This window comes from Amaranthus tricolor, chromosome 1, assembly GCF_026212465.1.
Source record: "Amaranthus tricolor cultivar Red isolate AtriRed21 chromosome 1, ASM2621246v1, whole genome shotgun sequence".
In the NCBI taxonomy this organism is placed as follows: Eukaryota; Viridiplantae; Streptophyta; class Magnoliopsida; order Caryophyllales; family Amaranthaceae; genus Amaranthus; species Amaranthus tricolor.
In genome coordinates, this window is record NC_080047.1 from 42,407,059 (window position 1) to 42,417,718 (window position 10,660).

The 10,660-nt window shown below is 27.5% G+C and overlaps 1 protein-coding gene across 1 annotated transcript; it reads right to left on the reverse strand.

The window, feature by feature from the left end:
- Positions 1–1,636: 1,636 nt before the first annotated feature.
- On the reverse strand, positions 1,637–8,801 carry LOC130825775 (probable tocopherol O-methyltransferase, chloroplastic). Its single transcript, XM_057691181.1, has 6 exons — positions 8,386–8,801; positions 7,779–7,951; positions 4,357–4,461; positions 2,976–3,179; positions 2,493–2,595; positions 1,637–1,943 (listed from the first exon to the last, which is right to left on the reverse strand). Exons 1-6 carry the CDS (start codon positions 8,600–8,602, stop codon positions 1,837–1,839), a joined length of 909 nt encoding a protein of 302 aa, XP_057547164.1. The 5' UTR covers positions 8,603–8,801; the 3' UTR covers positions 1,637–1,836.
- Between the last annotated feature and the right edge of the window lie 1,859 nt (positions 8,802–10,660).

A 10,660-nucleotide genomic window follows, 5' to 3' on the forward strand; every position in this document is an offset into this window, starting at 1 on the left:
GAAAGTATATATCAAATTTAAAAAGATATATTTTTTTACAAAAAGAAAAAATCAAATAAAGATTAGTTTTTCAAAATATTTTTAAAATGTGTTTTTTGCATAACATATAGTAAAACTAATATAAATAGAAATAGTTTTTTTTCATTCAATATAAAACTATATAAAGATATATATAAGTGGTGAACATGTTAGTTAAGGAATTCTCATGTGTTGTTTGTCATAATAAACCATGGTTAGTGAATAAGGACATATAGATGGTTTTGACTTGATTATTTAAAATTCTTATGATATCGAAATTTTCCTAACATCAAATAAAAAGTTTTAATTAAAAATTAAAAACTTTGCAAATGAAATAAATTAATAGAAATTAAAACTTTTTATGAGAAATTATTTCCAATGTCATACAAACCACCTCGAATTAACATTCATTCATGCACCCAAAAATTATCTTCCAAAAAATTATCCTAACAATTAATTTACTTTAAACATTGTGATTCTACCATTAACTATAGTGAAAGAAACAAAATGCTGCCATCTCTTGAATTGTTACCCATGAGCAATAATTATAGTATTGTCGTCACTCGTCATAATTGATGAGAAGATTACATATTGCAAATGACGTACGTAGACACCTTTTACACCTAACAAAATCTATTGGACCATTTCTACTGTCCTACTTATTTTTAAAGGTCATCCCATTTATTTTTAGGCCTCAGAATAAAAGATAAAAAAACACTTAAAATTTAAGGCATTTGAGTAAAAATGTAATATTTTTTTGTTTTCTATTGTTAATAAATGAACTATTTTATAAAAAAAATGCACTAATAACTTATATTCATATTACTTACAAAAAATATAAATTATATTTAAATTTAATTCATGTTAACATCAATCTTAAATATGAAAATATATTTTTATACTCAAAAAAATTTAGAACCTTGAACGGTAACCCGCTTTACCCTTGAATGCTAATCGACGAATATGCTCCTTTTATATCAATTACGTGAAAAAGTTCTGACTTTATATTCTAAAACGATCCAAATGAGTAGAGTATAGGAGTGCTCTCTAAATTCCCATAAACTTGCACCACTTTCAAATAACATAAAAATTTAAGAAAATTGAGAGAACTTTTTAAAATTATGAAGATAATATTTATTGAAAAATAAAATATATGAATGAGAAAAAAAATAGTAAAAGTATTTTGGTAAAAGAAAATATTATAAATAAAAAAAATAAAAATGAAAATAAAAAATATAGCAATTTCATAGGGATAGATCTAGGAGTCTCATTTATGACTCTCCCAACCCTTAATGAAAGAAACAAAATTACATCAAATGAATTGTTGGACAAAACACAATTATTACCACAAAATATATAAGATTGCAAATTGCATATGATAGTATGGTCCTTGTCTTTATAGAAGAAAGTTCAAACCCAAATTATAAACATTACGGCTATAATTTGCATAAAATAGACGTTATGGATCAAACACTATTTATCGTTCAAACTTATTTTATATATTTTACGGCTAATGTGTGAGTAAAATTCAAATATGATCTTATTTGAATCGTCTAATCGTATGTTTCATTATATTAACTTTTTAAAATTTATAGTTACGCGTATTTTAATATATAAATGATCAAAATAAAGAATTTTATAGCGTAAAAAGTTAAATATAGCAAGTATAATGAAATTGATAAACTATATTACTAGAAGATATAGCAACATAATTTGAAGGAAAAAAAAAAAAAGCAAACTGCAGAATAAATACAATAATTCATATTACCATGAGAATCAAACCCATAACTTTATATTTAAAAATTAAAATCTTATTAATTAATTTAATGGCTTTCGGCAAGTGATAATTGCAAATCTGATGAGACCTGTCTTGAATCCTTTATTCATTAATGGGATTACTGTTACTCGTTTCATTGTTTTCCATCCTGTACAATAATTTACAAATTAACAAACAAGAAAGTCATTTATTAAAAAAAATTAAATAGAATCAAAAATTCTAAAATATAGAAAATAACTTTTTTAAAAGATTATACTCTAACACAAATTAATAAATAATTTTACTTTATCACCAAAGATTTCAATCTTAATATAATATTTTTTTATTTTTTTATTTTCATCCATATTTTTTCATTCCTAATAGTCTTTAAGTAACTATTTTGTGGTTCAATGTTAAACCAACTGCTATTACGATAAATTTAATGATACCTAATTTTAAACTCTCTAATAAAAATTTTTAAATCATTAACAATTACTATGTATTTTTAGATTGTGTTAAATTTATAATTTTTTTAGAAATCATAATAGTAAAAATCGTACTTATTTAAAAATAATATTTTAGCAGTAAAAAACTTCACTAGCTCATATTTCACAATACAATACTCCATCAACTATTTAGGTTGCACTAATTATATTATAAAATAATTTTAAAAGCCAAACACCGTAAAATTAGCTAGTGCGCAAATTTAGGTGCATACCGCTACGCATCACAACTTTGAAGCCCTTCCATGATAACGATGAGCGTATAAGACCGGGCAAGAATGGCTCAACATGCTTGGACCAATCTGCCACCTTTATGTCCTACAAGTATTCAAATATAAGGCGAATTTAAGATACTAGTATATCATGAGTCGTGTATACATAAATGTATGTGTATTGAATTGTACTCGACTATCATTATTCTCTTTAATCAACTGAATTAGGTCATGATGGGTCTATATCTATTTTATTATTTTATCATCATCAGCATCATGATTATCGTATCCAGTGTATTCCGTCTATATGAAACTATGATCAGGGTTGACTAGATCGGAGAGGAAAGAAGGCGGCAATTTATACCCATTTAGGAGGATGCCGCCAAAAAGTCCCTCGACTTAAGAAAAATTTTTAAAATGATAATGAGGTTCCTACATTAAAAAGGACTAATGATTCATTATATCGGTTATTATTAGTTGTTACACCTCGACAGGAAGGGATTGAAGCATCTTGACATGATGAGCGGCAGAGCACCACGTAGGAAGATAATAAGCATCAGATAATTTGTCCAATAATTTTTGTTCATCTGGTTTCAAAGATTCCTCTGAAGGAGAAAGATCTCTATGGCAGTGTGTCACTATAACGATTGTTGCACCTGGAGCCGCAACTCGAACCAATTCTGATAGAAACTGGAAAAAAATTAAACAATGTATCCGTTAGGCATGGGTTGTTCTATATCGATAAATTAAAAATGATGTGCATATTTTATATTGGAAAAGTGTCAAAAAGTATCTAATAATTTTTTCCCAAAAAGTACCTAAGAAAAAAAATTTTGCCAAAAAATAAATACCAAATAAAATTTTTTCTATTCCAAAAAGTACTAAGTAACCTTTTCCTTCAGTTGACCGTTAAATATAACGATAGACTGGTCAAAATCAATAATTCTTCTTCTTCATCTTTAATTTCATTTCCAATTTAATTTCGATTTTGAGTAAAAAGTAGAGGAAGAAAACTGTGAAGAAATTGAATTGAAAAAGAAATTAAAGATAAGGAAGAAAATTTTTTTATTTTCACTAGTCAATCGTTATATTTGACGGTCAACTAAAGGAAAATGTTAATTGGTACTCTTTGGAAAAGAGAAAATTTTGTTAGGTATTTTTTGGCAAAACTTTTTTATTAGGTACTTTTTTTAAAAAAAATTTATTAGGTACTTTTTAAAAAAAAAATTATTAGGTACTTTTTGACACTTTTTCCCTTTTATATTTCCTTTGATTTTTATTAGTTGCTACAACCTACAGGTACTAACATTTAGTGATGAGAAAATATTACTATCTGCAACAACTAATAAAAAAATATAAAGGAAATAAGGACCCTTGACTTATTATGTTTATGCACCTAATGTTGAATATATGCTGACTTTGATAATAATAAGTCCAGTTTAATTTAATATATGAGTTTAGTTTTTTGATTGATTTTGATACAAAATTGAATCAACTAAACTAATATTATTTTTTTCATTTTTCAATTCAAATTGCAAGTAATGTTTAAGTAAACTTAATCAAATCAAATTAATTATATACTTCAAAAAAGAAATTAATTCAACTAAATTTAAAAATTGTAACAATGAAATAAACCTCATATAAATAATTGGAAATTCGATATATCAAATATTTCAAGTTCTAAGCATTTAAACTAAATTATTTTTTTTTCTATTGTTTTTTTTTACTAATTACCCAAATTAAATAAACTAAACTAAGTAATTAAATAAACGAACTAAATGAGTGATCCAATTTAATTTGGTTTTAAACCAGTTAAAATTGATACTTAAACAAAGAACAAGATTAGTAAAGCTCTAAGCAAACAAACCATTGATTTATCAATGACATGTTCAGCACATTCCATTGACCAAACAAAATCGAATGTTCCATCAGCAAATGGCTGCTCCAATGCATCAGCTACTTGAAAGAAGACCTGCGCATTTTGCTGAACTTGGTAAAATATCTATTCACTTTCTACTCCAATTATTTTCAAGAGGTTTTTTTAACCCTAGTTTTCTTTGAAGAAATTAAAAAATTACTGTCTTTGTTTCTTTGAATTTACTATTGAAAGTCATATAATATGTTACTTGCATTCATTTAAAAACTACGAAAACTACGGGATAGAGAAGTAGAGAGTATTATTTTACAAAAATAATGAGAGTAATTCGACTTTTAGTATCTTCTATAATACTTTTTTTCATTACATTTACTATGTTTTTGATTTTTAATTGTATAGAAAATAAATCTCAAAATCCCCCTTAATTTTCTACATCAAACAATTTCAATTTTAAATTATATGTATCATTCCTTACTATTACAAGGGTCAGCTTTTTACAAGAGTATTATGAAATCAGACCGTTCAGGGCATTGTTATTTTAAGGGTTTTAAGTTTTTTGATATATTTAATTTTTATTTATATATTACAAAAGAACAATAGTAGTACTATTTTTATATATATGAAAAAGTGATAATATATAAATGGTAATGATTTTTGCATAATTAATGATTATTTATGACCTTGTTAATGACTAATTATTTGTTTTTCATTTATTGGTTAGTAGATATAATTTGATATTTTATTCATCGATAATTATTGTATTTAAGTAGCTAATAACGACATTTTTAAGGAAAAATTACCTAGAATAATCAAACCATTTTATGATTTTCCTACAATAATTTCAACTATTGATTAATCATGAATAATCCCAACTTTAAGGGTTATTTGCCTAGAGTAAACTTAGACAACCCGATGACCTGCTATAGTAGGTAATTCACCAAAAAGTAAACTGAAAATTAATTTAAAATTAAAGAAAAATTTTGAAATTTTACATAAAAAATTCTAAATAATAAAAAAATCATAAATTTTTTTAACGTTTTATTTTAATTTATTATTTTCAAAAAACTAAAAAACTTGTTATACCAAGTCATCTGGTCATCGGGTTTACTCTAGGAAAATACCTTGCAAAGTTGAAATTATTCATGATTAATCAATAGGTAAGATTTTTGTAGGAAAATCACGAATAGGTTAAATTATTCTTAGTAATTTTTCTTATTTTTAATTTATTATATTTTTACAGTAATAATATAAATATTATTAGAGACTAGAGCTTTTGAATTTGCCACCATGAATGACAATGACAAAGAATATGGCAAGAATAATTGTCGGTTTCTTGAGCAGAATTAACCCCACTATCGCAATATATTAAACATCAAATTCAATACTCCATCTCCGCATTTATTTGGACCCATTTTTGGAAGGAGTTAATTTTGTAGTATTCATCTAATTTAGAAATAATATTTAACAATTATGATTTAAGAATGGAGGACCACAAAATTGATTTTTTCCCCTAAATAGAAAGTAAAATACTTTTATTAATAATGAAAAGTGTCAGATTTCCCTCAAGTAATAGAGCACTTGTATGTATGGTGACGCATGCATGCATAATAATGTTTTCTAATTTTATTTGAATGTCTAATTTTTTTTATTTGAGAAATTCACCTTATTTATCCAATTTTTGTTTAAAGTAAAAGTTTTTTTTATTAATTTATCCTTATGAGTTATATTCTATTATAAAAATACGCTTATTAACTTTACAATTGTTGTGGTCTCTTTCCTTATGAGTTCTATTTTATTATAATTATACCTCTTTTATGTTTACAATTTATCTTAAAACACTTCAACTAGAACATGGGTATCTATAATTGGTGTGGTCCTCTCCCTTCTTAATACGCATGTCTAACTCAAATGGGACATTTAAAGGAAATAGAAGGGAGTATGTGTATCTATCTCGTGGATGAGTCGTAAACTAGAGATCAGGGGCGGAGCAAATAATTTCGAGACCCTGTTTATTTTTTATAAATTTCAAAAATCGAGACCCTTCATAATTAAAAATAGATATTTTTTAAACATAAATAAACTTTTAACAGAATTTTAATTTTAAGTACAAGAATTAAATAAAAGTTCAACACAAATTCTAATATTATTAATACTGATTGTATAAAAATAACTTAAATTAAGTTGTTAAAAATTAAATTTTCATCTCTAATGTTAAAATGAAAGAGAAAAAATAGTAATAGATTGATGATTAATAATAAAAAGAGTACAAGTATGAAGGGTTGAAAAATAAAAAAATAAATTGTTGATTATTATAAATTAAGTTAGTGATAATTGATGTTTGATGAATATGTAAAAATTAAATGAATGTAAGAGGAAATATTTGAAGTTAAAGAGTTGCATTGAAGGAGATTAAAATAAGAGAAAAATTATAATTAATAGGATTTGAACTTTGTAACTTTGACCTTTGATATGTTAAGTAAAACTTTTACCAACTATTCTATCACAATAGTATATTATTTTAATGAGTTTTTAATATGAGGTCTTTTAAATTTAGGGGCCTGTACAATTGGACACCCTATGGACACCCTGCACAGCTCCAGAATCGCCCATATTAGAGAGGGTAAAATATTAATCAAAAACAACAAATTAGAACAAGCAAGATCGACCATGAGATATTAAAGGCTTGGGACACAGGATAAATAATGGGCCCATAACTTCTATTTCCTCTATTTTTTTTAAATTGTTGCAAAATTTTCACTTATCAAATATATAATTTAAATTCTTAGTAGTTTTAATTGCGTATAAGAAACATGTTTAAAAAGTTAATATCATGAAAATATACATTAAGATAAATTAAATAAGATTTCACTTAATTATATTTTTACATTTATAAAAGATTAATAGATGCTTGTTCATTTGAAATTCATAATTGAAGAGAATATTATAGAAAATTAATGGGTTGGATTTTTCACTTGATTTTGGTGAAGGGAATGCACTAAAGAGTTCTATTGTCAAAAATTACCATAACTTTTGATTTTATAACATGTTGCCTTATTTCCAAAAAAAAAAAAAAATTTATTATCGATGTATTTTTTTCTCAAACAATTAAGATATATACCTATTAACCAAAAAAGATATGTATATTTTTGTGAGTGGGTTCTGGAAATACGCTCAATTAAAACCCCTTAAAGTCCAGCCCTAGGGTTTGCTTCACATAAAGATGTTTGATATTTTTATAGAAAAAAGTAAGAAATTGTGTGAGACATAACAAGTTGAAGGAAACTGGAGATAAAAAGTAATAATAATGACCATACATTACTAAATATGTAAAGAGATAATCTAAAAAAAAATTTCAATAGTAATATATCTAATAAAAACTCATTAAAATAGAAGATAATATAAGAAATATCGACCTTATCTTGGCCTAAACCTTCAGCTTTAGCTAGGGTTTGAGCTCTTTCAACCTGCTTAGGACTCAAGGTGATTCCTTGGCATGTTGCACCATACTTCTTGGCCATGAATCTAGAGGTTCCCCCTAGTCCACAACCAACATCTACCACAGACTTAGGCTTTTTACCAGAGTTATCTGCAATTACAACACAATCAACAAACTTATTCATTATTACTTATCCAAACAAACAATAACCGTTAACTTAAATTGGTGGTTGAATTTTTTTAAAAATGGTATCAGAGCTCATAACTAAAACACTAGATTGTGTATTAGATTACATGGTATCAAATACCTACACAACAAAAAGGATATAGGTTCGAATTTAATTCACCCTTATTTCAAGTAAAATATTTAACGGCAGGAATAAAGAGGACATGTATTGTATCCACATGTTTAGCCCAAATTAAAGGTCTATTGTGTGAGGGGGCAACATTAAGTTTATAACATACAGTGAAACCATAACCATTCACCTTAAGCTGGAAATATATATTGACATAAACTGATATTTATCGACACAAGAAAATAGATAATCGATATGAACCCGCCATCTCAACTAAAAGTTTACGAACCATCAAGGCCTCCAAATCGAAGGGCTTCCTCTATCATACGTACTTGAGCAGCACGAATCTCTCTAAGAGAAGAGGGTTTCGAATTGGGATCATAGAAACCATAATGGATATGATCTCCTAACACTTTCTCCCAACCTTTTGAATCTTGATCGTAAAAACTTGCAACACCTTTGGTTACTTTTTCTCTTGACATTCTTGTTGTTATCATTTTTGTCATTTTTTAAAAAATAAAATCAAAGTTTTAAGGCAAAAAATTTAGGTGTGCTACTTGGGTTTTGGGAGTTGAAGGATACATTTTTCTAAGGCAAACTTCAACATATATATAACTATTTAGAGGTGAGCCAAAACTTTATGGCCCTTTGCAATTTGTTTCATTTTTTAATATTAGTTTTGTTTGATTGAGGGCAATTTGTTACATTGAGGTCCTATTTTAATTACATTTGATATCTGAACCCTTAAAAGAATATTAATTAAAATTGTAACGGCCAAAAGACGACAGACGTAAACTTGTCACTTATTTTATAAAGGTGACTATTAGGTGATCTCCCGATGGCAAATTGAACTCAGTTTAGTTGATGGCGACACCATGGCGGTCGCCTAGTCATCGCCCAAATACGCAATTAATTTATTTTTATAGACTTTTTTAAATAGAAATTATAATTGTTTATCAAATAAAATTTATTTTATAATTATATTCACTTATTATAATTTTATATTTAGAATAAATTTTATGATTAATATGAAATAAAAAACAATAATGTAATGAAACTTTAAATTCAAATTGAACTAGTTAAAGAAATAAAGTTAAATACCCAAACTACACAACTACTTGTCAAATTACAAAAACTATGATACGTCCATGGCTGAGCCTACTCCATCCCGCAGCAGGAGGCGTCCACGTTGGTCAGAGGATTACGTGGTCTGAGTTCCAGTCAAAGGGGAAGCAGTTAAGGGAAAGGGGAAGCACTTAAAGGAGTAGTGGTTCACGTAAGATCATGCATGAGAAATATGATCATGCATGAGAAATGCCTCCACTATCTTTGGTATTAGTAACTACCACTATCTTTATTTAGCATTAGTAACTACCTTATTTTATTGTGGTTAATTATTTTAGTTAAATATTGTATTTTCCAGCATTATGTTTGCTAATTATTAGGGAGTAGTGGGATATAGTTAGTTGGCTAATTAATTTGGTATTTTTATTGTAACACTCTATATATATAGAGTGATATCTTGATTTGAGGGGTAGGAATAAAAATCATATTTTTATTTTATCTTAATTAGTCTAGCTTCACTCCAATGTGGGCTACGTCCACGGTGGTGGTTAGCTTGCTTGATTATGTGAAGAAACAATAGAGTTTTCAAGAACTCTTACAAAGGAGTATTACACTTGGAGAAGATAAAAGCAAATGGGTTTGTGTCTAGGTAGGATTTTAATCAACATTGGAGTGAGTGTATGAGACTCCTATTTATAGTAGAAGTTGTATACAAATAATTGGGCAAAGGCCCACATTAAAACATTCCCGTAAAACTTATTGCGCAAGAAAATAGAGTGCATTCTGGACCCTCGCTCAACCGGTCAAGCGAAATGGCCTTGGTCGAGCGGCTTGAAGATCAGTCGAGCAGCAGATCAGAATGCTTACTGATCTGGTCGAGCTAACTGGCTCGGTCGAGCATGCCACAGGGTGGGTCGAGCGGCTCATCAGAAAGTCCATAATGACTCCCACATCATCATACACACACATACACACATTCACCCACCATCAATCCTCATCATACACCATTGGTGCACTCAAAGTCACACCAAAAAAACCAACAAAAAATGATAATGTATTTTATGAAGTGTAAGATGAAGTTGATAAATTCTAAGGAATTAATATCAATCTTCATCAAGTAGCTGTTAGTTTCGTCTTGTTTGAACTTCTTCAATGGACTAGTAGCTGCAAATTGATTATACAGGACCACCATGCATGCATAATTGAACTCTATATAGGGGCAAACTACTCCTCGACAGGATAACATACATAAGGACCAGTATTGTCATACTTGTTTTTTTGAATGTATTAAAAAGATATTTATGGTTTTACTTGCCGTCTTCCTTTCTTCTCTAGACTCTGCTTATAGTCCCTTTAAACAAAATACATTGAATATAATAATGATAATGTTAAAAATACTTCATAATAGATAAATAGCTCAAAAGGAGAAACATATATACATGCAATTTTGATCATAGAAATACATTAATACACGTTGCAAGTTGCATCATTTATACAAT

What these genes read in the sequence shown, in the direction of transcription:
- LOC130825775 (XM_057691181.1), bottom strand. Translation starts at nt 8,602, where the DNA reads ATGACAAAAATGATAACAACAAGAATGTCAAGAGAAAAAGTAACCAAA. An exon ending in AAGGTTTAGGCCAAGATAAG is followed by an intron (nt 4,462 to 7,778) that starts GTCGATATTTCT and finishes CAAAATGCGCAG; the next exon opens with GTCTTCTTTCAAGTAGCTGA. An exon ending in CAAAGTTGTGATGCGTAGCG is followed by an intron (nt 1,944 to 2,492) that starts GTATGCACCTAA and finishes ATTATTGTACAG; the next exon opens with GATGGAAAACAATGAAACGA.